The 17,619-nt window shown below is 34.1% G+C and overlaps 1 protein-coding gene across 1 annotated transcript in view; it reads right to left on the bottom strand.

Moving 5' to 3' along the window:
• Window positions 1–6,752: 6,752 nt before the first annotated feature.
• CYLC2 (cylicin 2) overlaps window positions 6,753–17,619 on the bottom strand; it is a 50,146-nt gene continuing 39,279 nt past the window's right edge. Inside the window, exons 2-5 of the mRNA XM_047096720.1 lie at window positions 10,996–11,036; window positions 9,504–9,625; window positions 7,541–8,096; window positions 6,753–7,459 (exon numbers count right to left, since the gene is read on the bottom strand). Coding sequence (XP_046952676.1) covers window positions 6,753–7,459; window positions 7,541–8,096; window positions 9,504–9,625; window positions 10,996–11,036 — 1,426 coding nt within the window. The remainder of the gene's footprint in view (window positions 7,460–7,540; window positions 8,097–9,503; window positions 9,626–10,995; window positions 11,037–17,619) is intronic.

Here is a 17,619-nt window from a genome sequence, read left to right as displayed (position 1 = left end):
GAAAGAAGCTCATGAATACTAGCAACTGAAAGGAGATAATGAATGGCATGGAGAAGTCATGTTAATCTCCAGATGTCTACTTCGTGCTGGAGTGTGGATTGTAATACAGGTATAACTAGGTTGTTTTTCATTTGGAGTAGCATCTTAGAAGTCTAGGACAAGGCTTGAACTATTTCCATCTATAAAACAGATAAGTGGTGCTTTGAGTTATGTGAAACACAGGCAGAAAATACTGTTTTGAGTGCAAAATCAATTGTTATTGATGTTAGTACTTATTTCCTATTTATATGTTTAAAATTATTGTTGATAGTTTTATTAGAATTAAAGAAAATTGATAATATCTAAATTTTCCTACAGTTTTAGAAAATTGGACATAATGTGATATTTGTTCCCCCTACATAAAACAGAGTTCTCAAATCCATCAGTCATTTCATCTTTCATGACATTCACTTTTAACAGATTTTCTTACTTGTTCTGTGTTATTGACAATATTACATAGACACACACAGACATACACATACAGAGGAGAAAAAGAATTCGAAAGCACCTTGCAAATAACCATACCACTGCAGTTGATAAGTCATGATGTGGAATATTTATAGAATTCTATAAAATCAGACATGACTAATTAATGATCTATTATACTACTTTATTTTTTCACATAAGGAGGCCAGAAGATTGACATATTTCTTTCAGGACATACACGTTTCTAAAGATTTGTTTTTGTTTTATGATATTTCTTTTTTTTTTATGATATTCTGTCGTTTTAGTCACATTTGAAATTCTTTAGCCACCACTCCAAGCCTTTGCAGTGAATTAATCATATATTAACAAGCATACAAAGCTAGCAATTCTTTCACATCTGTATTTCACTTTTACAGCTCTCAGTTTTACTCGAGGGAAAATGAATCAGTAAAAGAGGAAAAAATATCTTATACATTCAAACTGTGTGATTAAAAGGCTAAATTGAGAAGTGAAAGATATGGCAGGATTATTGAGTAGGAGGTTGTCCTTTACGTGGATTTTTGCCTTTGAATTGATCTGCTAACTTGTTTCACCTCCACTTTTGGCTTTGGTACTAAGGAGACAAGGTAAAGAGGGTTAGAAAAACACCCTATAATTGACAACTAATTGTCTCTGCTGCTCGTTGTTATGTGTGAAGAAAAGTTAGCAAATAACTAAAAGTTAGAAAACTAGATACTTCTTAGAGACATGTATAATTGTCATCGATAGGATATTTATATTGCTGTATTATATTTTTATTTTAATGGCCAAAACCGTACATTTCATATGAGTGGCAATATAATTTTTTCTTTAATCATTTCCATATATTTCTAACAACTCATAACCTACATTTGGGAAATAGAACACAGCTTTGGAGAAAAGCTAATATCCTCTGCCATAGGTCAAGGTATAAGCTGATGAATAAAGTCATTTAGAGGTTATCCTAGTAGTCCTTATGGAAGAATTAAGTAACTTAGTTCAGAAATCAGAGCTACATATAAAGACTCAAAAAAAAAAAAAAAACAAACCAAAAAACTATGTGTACTTTCCCCCTGGATTGTAGAGGGGATAAAATCTTAATTTCTCTTATGGAGTGGGAATGGGAAATTAAAATAAAAGTCTACTAATACCAGTCTATAAATAGGAAGGAGGGTACTAAGCTAGGTAACACAACTTCCAAGTTGAGCTAACCATTAGAAATGGAGTAAAGTGGGGCACCTGGGTGGCTCAGTCAGTTAAGTGTCTGACTTCCATTCAGATCATAATCTCACAGTTGGTGAGTTAGAGCCCCACATCAGGCTCCACACTGCCAGTGCAGAGCCTGCTTGGGATTCTGTTTCTTTCTGTCTCTCTCTGCCCCTCTCCAACTTGTGTGCTCTCTGTCTCTCTCTCTCTCAAAATAATAATAAATAAACTTAAAAAAAACAATGCCCTTTGAAATGGAGTAGAGTTACATTAGAGGAGCCTTGTCAAATGAGATTGGGCCATATCCATATCCTTTTGAGCTAAATAAATAACAGAATTAGAATTATATATATATATATATATATATATATATATATATATATATATACATATATGAGACACCCAAAAAGCTTTGCAAGTTTAATGTGTACAACTTGATGACTTGATGATTTTGGAGATACGTATACACCTATGAAACCATCACCACACTCTGTATCATAAGCATTATCCATAACCTCCAAAAGTTTCCTCCTACCTTTTTTATATATTATTATCATCATCTATATGATAAGAAAACATAAGATCCCCTCTTAGCAATTTTTTTTTAAATTTTTTTTTCAATGTTTATTTATTTTTGGGACAGAGAGAGACAGAGCATGAACGGGCGAGGGGCAGAGAGAGAGGGAGACACAGAATTGGAAACAGGCTCCAGACTCACGGACCGCAAGATCGTGACCTGGCTGAAGTCGGACGCTTAACCGACTGCGCCACCCAGGCGCCCCCCTTAGCAATTTTTTAAGCATACATTACTTCTGAAAAAACTAAACATATCCTTATCATACAATCCAGCAATTGCACTCCATAGTATTTTCTCAAATAGGATGAAAAGATATGTACATGCAAAAATGCACATGAATGTTTATAGCATCTTTGTTCAGTATTGCTAAAACTTAGAGTCAAACAAGATGTCTTTTGGTAGGTGAATAGATAAATAATCTGTGGTACATCTAGACAATGTAATATTACTCAATGCTAAAAAGAAATGAGCTTTCAAGCCATGAAAAGACATGGGAGAATATTAAATGCATGTAGATAAATAAGAGAAGCCAGCCTGAAAAAGTTACCTATTCTATAATTTCAGCTATATGACTATGGAGATGGTGAAAAGATCGGCAGTTGCCAGATGTAAAAGGGAAAGATGAGATGAAACAGTAGAGTGCGTAGATTTTTAGGGGCAGTGAAATTACTCTGTATGATACTGTTGGTTGATATATGTCACTATGCATTAAAAACCCATAGAATGTACACCACCTAGAGTGAACCCTAATGGAAATTATGTGTTTTGAGTGATAATGATATGTCAATGTAGGCTTATCAGTTGTAATAAATATACTACCTGGGTGGTGGATGTTGATAAATGGAGGAAGCTATGCATGTATATGTGGATATATAGGAAAAATCTGCCCCTTATCATCAATATTTCTGTGAACCTAAAAATACAATATATTTTAAATGTTTGGAAAGGTAAAATTTAAGCTAAGTATAAATAATTAGGAGTCAGCAGTGTAAAGTTCTAGAAGAATTGTGTTATAGGCAGAGGAAACAGTGTGAAGCCTTGAAAGTGTAATGATCTATATAGTTAAATACAGAAAGAAATCCAGTGTGACAAGAGCATGGTAGACAATTTTGCTACCACATGAAGGCAGATAAGTAGTCAGAAGCCAGATAATTAAAGGCTATATAAGCTAGAGCGAAAAAAAAGAAAAAGAAAGCAAGCAAGCTTATGCTAAATGTGACATCAATACACTAGAAGACTTAGAGTAATGGAGGAACATGATTTCTGTGTTGAGAAGGGGTGTTGGGTGGTTACGAGAGTTGAAGTAGGCCGTTTTACCTGCATTTAGGGGGCTTTGGGATTTCCAAGTGAAATATAATGGCTGATTGGACTTCTAATGTAAAAGTGGTATAAATGGAGTGAACAATTTAAATATTGGTGGTAGCCAGGCAGGACTTAATAATAGATAAGCATGGAGAAACAAAATAATTGTGAATGACCCACCAATTTTTGATTGAGTCAGCAGTCATCATTTACTGAGTTGGTGAATATCTGGGGAAAACAGGTTTGGGTGGAGAGGTATTGAGTTCTCTTTGAGACTTGTTAATTTTGAGATGTCTAGAAGACAGTCAAGTATATGCTTTAACTTAATATTTAGACACATGATTTTGGATCTAAATGGAAAGGTCAGTACTAGATTTAAAATACAGGATTCAGGGCACCTGGGTGGTTCAGTGGGTTTAAGCATCTGACTCTTAGTTTCGTCTCAGGTCATGATCTCACAGTTCATGCATTCAAGCCCTGCATCAGGTTCTGTGCTGACGGTGCAGAGCATGCTTGGGATTCTCTTTCTCCCTGTCTCTCTGCCCCTCCTCCGTTCACTGTCTCTGTCTCTGTCTCTCTCTCTCAAAAATAAACTTAAAAAAAAAATAAAACGAAGGATTCAGCAGAATAAGAATGATGTATAAAGCCATGGGAATAGATGGAATAAATATAGAGAAATACATAGATAGAAAAGAGGGGCTACGATAAAAAGACATTGCAACTGGAACTCCAAGAGGTTCTCGGGGGACCTTCATGCATTTCAGTAGAATGGTAAAGACAGGAGCTCAGTTATTATTGTACTATACATTAAATTTTAACCTAAAAGTTGACTTTTGAATGCTATGTTAGACAATAATCTAAGGGCTTTTTTTTAAAGGAATAGGGGATTTTAAAAATGTTTTAGTGTTTATTTTTGAGAGAGAGAGAGAGAGAGAGAGAAAGGAAGAGAGACAAGCATGAGTGGGGGAGGGTTGGCAGACAGAGAGGGAGACACAGAATCCGAAGCAGGCTCCAGGCTCTAGGCTCTGAGCTGTCAGCACAGAGCCCGATGTGGAGCTCTAACTCTCGAACCATGAGATCATGACCTGAGCCAAAGCTGGAAACTTAACTGAGCTACCCAGGCTCCCCTAGGGGATTTTAAATGATTCCCTAAATCCTCGGAGAGATGCTAACATTTTCAGAAAATTTTGAAAATCTGAATATAGTATTTTACTCTAAAGCAAAGGGAGAAAAAGAATGATTTTCCTGGAAGAGGGAGAGAATAGTGGGACAGGATTTGACTCTATGTCATCACAGCTGAGTCAGATCTGCAAGGTAGGGCAGACTGGAAGACCATAAATTACAATAGCCATGAATCCTTGAGTAGTTGATGTAGGGGAACAGGGCCAATGTTTAAAGACCAGGCAACATAATTATACTTCTGTTCACAGAAAGCTAGCTCTTGAAAGTATGTGGAATAGGAGTATCAAGGAGAAGCTTTATTTTGTATTCAGAATTTATATTGGGATGCCTAAAAGTGAGAGAAAGTCACTTAGCAAGTTCTGCAACAATATTGAGTTTATCTGAGAGAGAATGTTAAAGAAATTTAATTTCCACTAATTGGGCATTCAGAGAGTTTTGCGTTGTGCTTTATATTGCTTTTTTTTTTTATTTTTTGTCACATTAATAGGACTTATGGATCATGAGAGAGTTTAACATAGTTATAAAAATACAAAGTTAATTGTTTTCATATATAAAAAATATGTAAATGCTTTCACTCTGTTAGACCCTGTTGAATTCTGGATAATTTGGTTTTGTATATGTATTAGCAATTTATCAGGTGTCTCTTTAATATGACTTGTTTAAATTTACTTACGGTGCGGGGCACCTGGGGTGGGTCAGTCGGTTGAGCATCTGACTCTTTATTTCAGCTCAGGTCATTACCTCACGGTTGTGGGGTTGAGCCCCATGTTGGTCTCTGTGCTGAGCATGGGGCCTGCTTGGGATTCTTTCTCTCTCTCTCTCTCTCTCTCTCTCTCTCTCTCTCTCTCTCTCCCCCCCTCCCCCTCCCCCTCCCCCTTCCCCTCCCCCTCCCCCTCCCCATCTCCCTCTCCCTCCCTTTTCTCCTTCCCCGCACACCCCCAAAAATAAAATAAATAAAATAAAAAATAAATTTACTTACCTTGATAATTTGGAAAAGTTTGATTTTCCTGTCTTAAATGGAGAGAAGTTGGCTACTATATTCTGTTTAAAGAAAAAAACAACAACAAACTCTTGATAAATTGTTAGTTTCCATGTATCAAAACTCAGTCTCCTCTCTCATGGTAAGTAATTCTAATTAACCTTTTTGTTGATACTTTTAAAGTCTTCATTCTTGTGTTATTGTTACCAAATTCATCAGTAATTTCTATAATGAGAAAGCCGTAAGTAAATTCTACTCAATTCTACCAAATTCCAGCAAAACATACTCGGCAGATGACACAGATTTTTATAAGAATTGTATATTTCAATTCAAACCTTAAATTGACTCAATTATTGTTTAATCCAGTTTCGCTTAAAAAACAAAACTAACTTACCAAGTGTGTTTGTCTTGGCTTGGATGTGGAATTTAATTTCCATCAACCTGGTGTGGCTGTTTACGCTTCAGGGATGACGGTATAGGTTCACAAGGAAGCAATTATTTTCTTCCTTCCTTCCTTCTGTATTTTTTTTGAAGAATGCTACTTTTAATTTGTATTTATTTGAAAGACTTTCTGAAATTTTTTTGACTTCCTCTGATACACCTATAGTTCTTTATTTAAATCTGTGGATGCAGCTTCACAGTTTGATTATATAGATTAAATGTCTACCTCCTTGGATTTTTTTGATGTCTTGATATATTTTTTTTTTTGCTATCCACAGATCCAGTGTCATTAACTTCTACATCCTGATTTGAATATTCTTCTTTGAACATTTCTAGGGATTGTTCATTGAATCCTTCATATCCCCAAAGTTAGCATATGTATCCTCCAAGTCCTTCATTGAATCATCTCTTAATTTTTCTTTTCTTCTTTATATTTTTATGATTTTATGAGTCTTTCTTTGTATTCTTCTTTGCTCCATTTTAAAAATTATTTGATTCTTTGAGGCCCCCTGTCACTCATAGATTTGGTATCAGATTGCTAAAATTGTTTTATCGAACATGCTTTTGAATTTTATCCAAGGCCTACTTGTCTTTCTTTGCCTTTGCATCCTTCTTTGCATCCTTCTTTGCATCCTTTGTATCCTTCTTTGCATCCTTCTTTGCATCCTTTGTATCCTTCTTTGCATCCTTCTTTGCATCAGGAGATTCTGTGTCAGTATCTTTCTTGGCATCTTTCTTGGCATCTTTCTTGGCATTCTTCTTGGCATCTTTCTTGGCATCATCTTTTGATTCAATATCTGTCCCACTGGGCTTTTCATCTTTCTTCTCTTTTTTACTCACCTTTCTCTTTGCATCTTTCTTGGATTCTTTCTTGTCTTTTGACTCATCATCTTTTTCTCCCAGTTTCTTTGAATCTTTTTTCCCATCCTTATCCTTCTTGGCACCCTTCTTTTCATCTTCAGATTCTATACTTGATTCTTTGCTCTTCTTTGAATCTTTCTTATCTTTCTTGGCATCTTTCTTTGAATTCTTTTTTTCACCTTCAGATTCTGTACCTGACTCCTTGCCCTTTTTTGAATCTTTCTTTTCTTTCTTGGCATCTTTCTTTTCACCTTCAGATTCTGTACCTGACTCTTTGTCCTTTGAGTCTTTCTTATCTTTCTTGGCACCTTTTGTGGCCCCTTTCTTTTCACCTTCAGATTCTATACCTATCTCCTTGTCCTTTGAATCTTTCTTATCTTTCTTGGCACCTTTCATGGCCCCTTTCTTTTCGCCTTCAGATTCTGTACCTGACTCCTTGTCCTTTGAATCTTTCTTTTCATTATTGACATCTTTCTTGGCATCTTTCTTCTCACCTTCAGATTCTATACCTGACTCCTTGTCCTTTGAATCTTTCTTTTCTTTCTTGGCACCTTTCTTGGCATCTTTCTTTTCACCTTCAGATTCTGTACCTGACTCCTTACCCTTCTTTGAATCTTTTCTTTCTTTTTTGGTATCTTTTTTTGCACCTTTTTGTTCCTCTTCAGATTCTGTAGCTGACTCCTTACCCTTCTTTGTATGTTTCTTCTCTTTTTTGACATCTGTTTTTGCAACATCTTTTTCACCTTTAGTTCCTGTTTCTATATCTTTCTTTGACTCCTTCCTAGTTATTAGTGGCCCCTTTGAAACTGTGGATTCTGATTCTGATTCTGATTTGTCTTTCTTGTCTGCTTTCTTGTGTTCTTTATCTTTCTTACCTCTTGCTGGAGATACAGGTTTGTGTACATCTGCTACTTTAGCAACCTCCTTGGGGTGATGGGTTGGTTTATGTTGGGGCCATATCCTGGCAGCTAAATAATCAGATGGTCTTTCAGAAATTCTCATTAAAGAACTGTGCATCCATAACGGTCGTTTAGGACCTTCTCTTAATTTCTCTTCATCATATTTCTGAAATATTGGTTAGAATAATGATGAACAACTTGTGTGCAAGTTACACAGCCTTTATTACCAGATATCAAATACATTTTAACTTCAACCATTAAAAGATTTTAGATTTTGATAAGTGGATACATTGTAGATCTCATAGTTTATTTTGCTTTTCCAATTTCATTCTTTTTGTGACTAATTGATATTCATGTATTATTGTGGGCCTTATTTCAATTTAGAGGATCTTCATAATTCCCTCAAGATATTATGTTAAAATTGGTAGAGACCTCCACTGACTAATGACATATCAGAATTTCTGATTTCACAATCAGGGAGGCTTTTTTTTCCTCAGTGTTCGGGAGAATTCTTAAAATATTCTGCCCACTCTCCATTACTAGGCTAACTCAGAAACTATTCTCTAATAGTTTCATGTTCAGGCATATCCTGTTCTCTATTATCACATTCAAGGTCTCTGGAATTTGGATTGCTACATGTGGTTAAAAGTACAAGCCTAAAACTGCTACTGTTTGGCAAGGTATAAATTGATATCTTTCAATAGGAAACTACAATGATAAAATCTGTAACATTCAGTGCAAGTAAATTTGTGCAGAATGGTACATTTTATTTTCAACTCCTAACCAAGTATTTGTAAAATCTTAATTGCAAAAAAAGCAAACTTTGCAAGTAATGATAACAAATAATGGAAAAATAAATTGAATAAAGAAAGAAAGGAAAAGCAAAGAGTGTGAGATTACAGAATAAGCTAGGATCACTACTGATTAGAAACACTCCCTAAAACAAACAAGAGTTGATACATTTATCTTGTGAAAGTTTTTTTTTTAACATTTCATATCCCATGATGACTCCACACACATTAAGAAATATTTATCTTCAAGTATTCAGAATACTGAATTCTACATTGAAGAAGTATTAAAACTTCATCAGGGTATAATATAACCCCACAGCTTTAATGAGGGAGTTTCTCTAGCTGGAGAACATTTTCTGAAAGTTCTTATTAACTGCAGTATTAGGATCCTCAGATTTTTGTGCTTCTTGAACACACATTTTTATAGTGTGGTGTTACTAAAGAAATAATATGAAATAAGAGGCCAATTTTTATACAGTGAAATGAAAATAAAATATATCTACTTTTGTCAAGTAGTAGAGTTTGAATTACCTTTAACTGTGCTGTCCAATATGGTATATAAGCCTCAAGAGAAATGAATTGAATTGAGATGTAAAATTCAATTCCTCAGTTGGACTAGCCTCTCAAAATGAATGTTCAATAGCTAAATTGGAATGCAAAGACATAAATATTTCCATCATCACAGAAATCCCATTGGTCAGCACTGATCTGTAAAACACACAACTATACATGATTTCACAAGTTTATCACTAGTAAGATTATATGATCTTTTCAATACTCACAGGAGCTGTATTGTCTCGTAGTTGAGATGGTTTTGATCTCCTTTTTTTTCCTGGCCGTGGTGGTTTGGGAAATACCAGGGCAAAGTGTTGCTGATTCCATGATTTTTTGCTTAATTCACTGACTAAAATAAGAAAATATTTAACAAACATTTTAGAGTAAGTAGAATTTCATCAGAACTAAAACGGCAGTAAGATAATAGACTTCATGAATAAACAAATGATACGAATTATGGCTTCATTTATTTTATTAATGTTTGGAATTCTCTGCTGTCAGTACATGAAAATAAAGATTTATTTTTCTATTTTGATCAGTTTTACAGATAACTAGTCATTGTAAAACTAATATAGTCTGTGATATAAATGCAAAGAAACATCTTTACTGCTTTCTTATAATCTTTCTGTCTCTCCAGGTCTGGATTCTTGCTATAGATTCTTTAGGTTAGAATAAATTCTATTGAGATCAGAAAATATGGTAACTACTTCTGTAGCCTCCAAAGTACTTAGCACAGTACTTGTTATAAAATATTTCGTAAATATATGATTGAATCTAAATGCTACTGCTTAAGATTCCTTTAGTTAGTAATTTTCCAAGTTACAAGAGTAAATGTTGTGCGCTTAATAACAGCATTGTTGTTATTGGGTGATGGGTATTAAGGAGGGCATTTGTTTTGACGAGCACGGGGTATTATAAATAAGTGATGAACCACTTAATTCTACTCCTGAAACCAATATTACACTATATGGTAACCAACTAGAATTTAAATAAAAATTTGAAAAAAATGTAAGTGGCATATTAATGAAAAATCTAACAAATTAAGAGTACCTATAGAATTGTGACTGTGAGGGTAAAGTTACCTGGAAACTATAAAAGAATGGTTTAGAGACATTTAGGGTACAAATGAAACTAGTGAGAGATTTTCACTGCATTTAAACACGTGCAGTAGTAGTACTTTGTGTAAGAGAAAATATACTTTTCCCATGAGTCTCCTGAAAACAGGATCGATGAGAAAATATACAGAATGAAAGAGATATTTAAGCTCACACTATGAGGGAAAATCATTTGATATATGAAGGCCTTCAACATCAGATTGTTGGGGTTTTGGCCTATTATCAGGGGGATATAGTCTAGCAGGAATGTAGTACAAGTCATTGTGGATATTGGTGAGTTGTTTATCCAGTTTCTAGACTACTTTTCAACTGTAAGATTATCTGATTTTTTATTTCTAACATGTATGATTTCTAACATAACACCTTTATGTTGCTGAACCTATTTGCTTAAACTTTGTTTGATTTAAAATCAAAATATCTTAGAAAGTGTTTGCTGAGTCCATGAGTAAGGTGCCTTATAAGTAAAAGGGTTTATTTTTAATAATATTCTGTAAGAGCTCTTGCTTTATCCCTTTGAACAGAGGATAATAATCACTTATCCTTAAAATAATCATAATCCTAAAATTAATCATGTTTCAAAAGTAAATATTAAATTCTTTCTTACCTGGAATGTAATTATCATATGTTCCAAAGTTTATTTTTTGGCTATTAAAATAAGAGGGAAAGTTTTTAATTAATTTATATATAATCACTCTAATGATCACTATTATGTGTAAGCACTTGCCATCACCAATTAGAGAAATATTTTGCATTCTCAGATCTCTACTATTATGTAAGATTACTTCACTCTAGAAGAAACAGAAATGAGTACATGTGTGTCTTTTGCACAAACTTTAACATAACTAAAACAAAGTAGATAAAAAACAGTTTAGAAAGTTACCAAATTGCCATATCTGAAATATAAACTTTAAAAAAGAATTGTGACATCATAGTTGAATTATTTTTCTCTGTCTCATGCTCCAGATTCACTTGCAATTGAATTTTAGCAAATATGTCACTTTAAAAGCATTACTTAAGCAAAATCAGATCCTCAAAATATTCTCAGAACTTAAGCAAATCTGAACCATTCAATGACATATGTGTGTGAATGTGTATGTGTGTCAGTGTGCACCATAAGTATCGATACGGATTTTTATTTGTTTTAATTTTTGTTCTTCAGGAATATCTGAGAAATAAAAACTGTTTTGCAAAGTATTTTTCATTTAAAAGTTTCCATTTGTTTCAGTACTATATGAGCATGTTTGCTCCCACAAAGGGGAATTTTATTATCTAATATTTGCATTGGAGGCATACATTAATATTTCATATAAAAAGATTATTTTAGACATTTTTTAAATGTTTGTTTAGTTTTGAGAGTGAGAGAGACAGAATTGGAGTAGGGGAGAAGAGAGAGAGAGAGAGAGATACAGACTCCAAAGCAGTCTTCAGGGTCTGAGCTGTCACCATAAAGCCTGATGTGGGGCTCGAAGTCACAAACAGTGAGATCATGACCTGAGCCCAAGTCAGATGCCCAACCCACTGAGCCACCCAGGTACCCCTAAAAAATGTTATTTTACAGCATCTCATTGCATTACAAAAATAAAGCCATTGTTGATCGTGTGTGAGTTGGGGGCTTACAGACATGCATAAACACACACACACACACACACACACACACACACAAACACACATACACAGGATCTTACTTATTTTGACATTATATAAATATTAAGAATTAAGTACATAGTAAAATTAAAAAAAAATGGTGAGTAAACAAAAAGCAGAACCAGATCCATAAACAGAAATAACTAATGGTTTGTGGGGGAAAGCAAAATGGGTGAAGGGGAGTGGGAATACAGGCTTCCAGTTGTGGAATGACTAAGTCACTAGAATAAAAGAGAATAAAAGGCACAGTATAGGGAATATAGGCAATGATACTGTAATAATGTTTTATGGTGACAAATGGTAGCTACACTTGGGATGAACACAGCATAATGAATAGAGAAGTCTAATGTACACCTTAAATTAGTGTAACATTGCATGTCAACTGTACTCAAAAAAATTGAAAAATAAAGTACATTAAAGTAAGTATCTTGATATTTTTATTTAGGCTCTATTTCCTAGCACAAAACTTGGCACATTTTTGTCACTCTATAAAAATTTAAATGATTTTAATTGAATAAAATTTAGGATGTATTAACCAATAAGTTATCTGGTTTAGTTTTTTTTTTAAGCTTTTACTTAAATTCCAGTTAACATACAGTGTAATATTAGTTTCATGGTTACAATATAGTGCTATCACACTTCCATACATCACTCAGTGCTCATCACAACAACTGCACTCCTTAATTCCGATCACCTATTTAACCTACTTCACCACCCATCTCCCCCTGGTAACCATCAGTTTGTTCTCTGTAGTTAAGAGTCTGTTTCTTGGTTTACCTCTCTTTTTCTTTAACCTTTGCTCATTTGTTTCTTAATTTCACATATGAGTGAAATCATATGGTATTCGTTTTTCTCCGACTCATTTCACTTAACATAATACTCTGTAGCTCCATCCACACAGTTGGGTTTTGTTGCTGGTGATGGTTTTTCTTTTTAACTGAGGACATGCATTAAAATCACTTGTCCTGTTGTATCTGAATCTCTAAGTCTGGATCTGGCCAATCTGAATCTCTAAGATTGGATCTAGCCAATGTATGTTAATATATTGCTGAAGAAATTTTGATGTTCAGCTATGGTTATGAACATCTCTGTTTTAAATAATCTGAAAGAGGAAATATTTCAGATTCATGAAACAATATTAAATTTGTGATTTAAAATGTACATAGGCATGATCCATTTATTCCTTGTATAATTTCTATAGTTGTTCTTTAATCAACAAGTAATTGAATTAGAAATCAAAGTCACTATATAGAAAATATACAATTTTTTAAAAAAATCGTTCTTCTAAATAACCTATCATCAAATCACAGTGCACATTTACGAAAAGAAACAACAATAACATAGTATCAAAAATTGTGGACTACAGTTCACAAAGGAGAATTTATAATTTTAATGACTGGTATTAGAAAAAAGTTTAAAACAGTGTTTTAAATCCCTGCTTTAATATTAGGAAAATATGAAAAATAAATGAATAAAATTAGGAAAATATCAAACTAAGTTCAAAGTTAGAGGGAGTAAATAATAAAGCTATAAGCCAGAAACAAAGTGAACACAAAATTAAAGAAAATTTAAAAATCCAAAATTTTTTTTTTTTAATTATTAAAATTGATTAACTCTTAGACTGATAAAGAGAAAATACAAATTACCAATATCAGGATTGATGCAAGTTTTTTAACTACGTAGATTTTAAAGGATAATGGGAAATATTATTTATAATTTTATGGCAAAAAGTTCAGCTTAAATGATATAGATGAGCTCCTTGTAAAACTAATTTAGCAAAACACATGATTAAATAATAAATATGTGAATGGGCTCCATAATAAGTAAATTGAATCCATTATCAAAAACCTTCCAAGAAAGGAAAGCACAGACCTAAACTCGGATCTTAAAAAAAATTTAGGAAAAATACTAACTCTACACAAGGTTTTGAGAAACAAGAGGTAGGGGAAAGAAGTTTCAACTCATTTTTGACACGAATATAAATAATTCTGACACTAAAACTTCTCAAAGAAGTTTTGAGAAGTTATGAGAAATGAGTATATAGACTAATATCTTGCACTAACACAGACACAAAACTTCCTTAGCAATTTGTTAACCAGTTACTGAACAATATATAAAATGGCAAATACATCATGGTCATTGAAATTTACTTTCTGGAATATAAGTTTGGTTTAACATGTATAAATCAACCCAGGCAGTCACTCCAAATAACAAATAAGAAAATTCATCTAATAATTTCAAGATATATAGAAGATTTTTTTTTAATATTTACTTTTGAGAGAGAGAGAGTACAAGTGGGGTAGGGGCAGAGAGAGAGAGCACAGCCGGGTAGGGGCACAGAGAGAGAGAGAGTTCTCTGTAACTCGGATGCTTAACCAATTGAGCCACCCAGGCGTCCCGCAAAAGAATTTTTGAAAAAAATTATATCAATTCATAATTTAAAACTCTGAGAAAAATAGAAATAGAAGACACCTTCCTCAAATGGATAAAATGTCTCCGGACAATACTCATTTCTAAAATCAGTTGTGGATGTTGACTATCCTTCCTCTAGAAACCAGAAATAAGGCAAAGATGCTCACTCTTTCTAATCAACCTTGCAATCCAGACTATTTTGTTCCATAAGACAATGAAACATTAAGATTGGAAAGGAAGAAGTAAAATTGTCTTTGTTCACAGAAGACGTGCTTGAATGGACTATCCAGTAACATCTACAAAAAGAATGATTTAGGGAGGGGCACCTGGGTGACTCAGTCAAACATCCCACTTTTGGTTGATTCTTGGTTTCCACTCAGGTCATGATTTCACAGTTCCTGAGTTCAAGCCCTGTGTTGAGCTCGATGCTGACAAGGCAGAGCTTGCTTGGGATTCTCTGTCTCTCTCTCTCTCTCTCTCTGCCCTTCCCCTGTTTGTGCTCTCTTTCTCTCTCTCAAAATAAATAAATTGGGGCACGTGGGTGGCTCAGTTGGTTAAGCATCTGACTTCGGCCCAGATCATGACCTCATGGTTCTGGAGTTCGAGCCTTGCATCAGGTTTTGTGCTGAAGGCTCAGAGCCTGGAGCCTGCTTCAGATTCTGTGTCTCTCTCTCTGCCCCTCCCCTGCTCACCCTCTGTCTTTCAAAAATGAAGAAACATTTAAAGAAATTTTTTAAATAATATAAATAAATAAAAATAAATAAACTTAAAAAATTATTTATAGCTGTTAAGTGAATGTAATAAGATTGTATGATATAGGCTCTAATTACATAAGTTACGAAATCTTGCCATTTGTAACAACGTGGATGGAGCTAGAATGTATTATGCTAAGCAAAGAAAGTCAGAGAAAGTCAAATACCATATGATTTCACTCATATGGAATTTAAGAAACAAAACAGATGAACATGGGGAAAGGAAGGAAAAATAAGAAGAAAAAAAACAAAGAGGCAAACCATAAGAGACTCTTAAATTCAGAGAACAAACTGAAGGTTGCTGGAGGGGTTGTTGGGTGGGGGGATCGCCAAGATGGATGATGGGCATCAAGGAGGGCACTTGTTGGGATGAGCACTGGGTGTTACATGTAAATGATGAGTCACTAAATTATTCTCCTGAAGCCGTTAATACACTATATGTTAACTAACTTGGATTTAAATAAAAATTTTTTAAAAATTACATATTTTTAAATATAACTGGAAAAATTTAAAAATATAAATTTAAGAACACAGTATAATTTGCAATACCATAAAAAACTACTTAGAGGTAAATTTATTGAAATATGTTCAAGAAAATTAAAGGGCGTTTGGGTAGCTCAGTCAGTTAAGTGTCCGACTTTGGCTCAGGTCATGATCTCATAGTTTACAAGTTCAAGTCTTGGATCAGGCTCTTTGCTGTCAGCATATAGCCCGCTCGAGATCCTCTGTCCCCCTTTCTGTCTGCCCCTCCCCTGCTCATGCTTGCTCTTGGTCGCTTGCTCTTTGTCTCAAAAATAAACATTAAAAGGGGTGCCTCAGTGGCTCAGTTCGTTAAGTGTCTAACTTTGGCTCAGGTCATGATCTCACAGTCTCTGTGTGAGACTGTGTGATCACACAGGCTCTGTGTGAATTTTTGAGGAAAATTGTGTGTGTGTGTGTATATATATATATGTGTGTGTGTGTGTGTGTGTGTATATATATGTACACACACACACACACGCATATGTATAAACCTATATTTTTATTCATATACATAATATATATTTTCTGATTCACAGACATCCTTTGTACTTTATACCTACCAAAACAACTAAAATTAAAGGCTAATGACATAACAGCAAAGGTGTAGAGTATCTGACATGTTCAGCATTGGTGGTAGGTGTAAAATAGTACAGTCACTTTGGAAAACCACTTGATGTTTGTAAAATAAAGTTAAACATATGTGCTGTATGTATGATTCAGCATTTCCACTGTACCTTACCCAGGAGAAGTTCACAAAAAGACTTGGACAAAATGTGTATAGCAGCTTTATTCATAATAACCCAAAACTAAAGTAACTCAAATGTCTATCAGCAGAATGGAAAAACTAAGTGTGGTATATTCATGTAATGGAATACTGCTCTGCAATGTAAAGGAATGTACTGTTGATATATGCAACATGAATGAATCAAAAAGAAATTATACTGAAAGAAAAAATCCAGAAACACAAAAGTATATACTGTATGATCTAATTTGTATGCATTTCAAGCATAGGCAGGGCTCTCTATGGTAATTTAACAGCTTGTTGTGGGGGAGGGGCAGAGTGGTTGATTAGAAAGTGACACAATGTAACTTAATGATGTTGAAAATTCTTAATGTTTCTTAAGGTTGGTTAGGTTAGGGTTAGTGACAAATCAGTTTAATTCTCTTTCATTTTCACTGGGAAGATTTTATAGGACCCCAAAATAGCCATGATCTTAATACTCTAGTTCTCACTTCCTATGTAAATTTACATATGCCATAAGCAATTCAATAAATTTAACCTGTTGGGAATAGATAGCATTTTTCTACTTTTTTGCCTAAATCTGGTCCTGCTGGTAATAGCATCTCTCCCTTTACCTCTCTGGGACATCAAGAAATTTTCTAGACCAGGATGCAGTTAGATTCCATTTTTAAAGTTTTTATTAAACCACACACACACACACACACACACACACACACAGTCAACATTTTTTTTTATATTTTCTATTTTGAAACAATTGGTTAATTCATAAAAAATGCAACAAGTCAAAAAGGTTGTTCTGTCTTGATATACCTAGTTTTTGAATTTAGATCTCTGGCTATATATATATATATATATATATATGGAAACATAATAACTAGTACTTCATCTTAACCATGGTGCAATGGAAAACAGGTGCCACAAAAACCTGCCTTCACTTCAGGTGTAGTGCACACATTTAATCATTTCAAAATCAGTCTCAGTGTCTCTGAGCTTTTTTTTTTCCTTAATCTCAAGATTCCTTTTAATTTTTTTTGAGTATAGTTGGCACACAGTGTTACACTAATTTCAGGTGTGTAGCATAGTGATTGGACGAGTTTATATGTTATGCTTTGCTCACAGCAAGTGTAGCTGCCATCTGTCACCATACAACACTATT

This window comes from Lynx rufus, unplaced genomic scaffold, assembly GCF_022079265.1.
Source record: "Lynx rufus isolate CCGP_SWC_20201006 ecotype Redwood Valley unplaced genomic scaffold, mLynRuf1.p SCAF_10, whole genome shotgun sequence".
In the NCBI taxonomy this organism is placed as follows: Eukaryota; Metazoa; Chordata; class Mammalia; order Carnivora; family Felidae; genus Lynx; species Lynx rufus.
The sequence above is the reverse complement of the archived record's forward strand: the minus strand, read 5'-3'. Positions and strand labels throughout refer to the sequence as shown.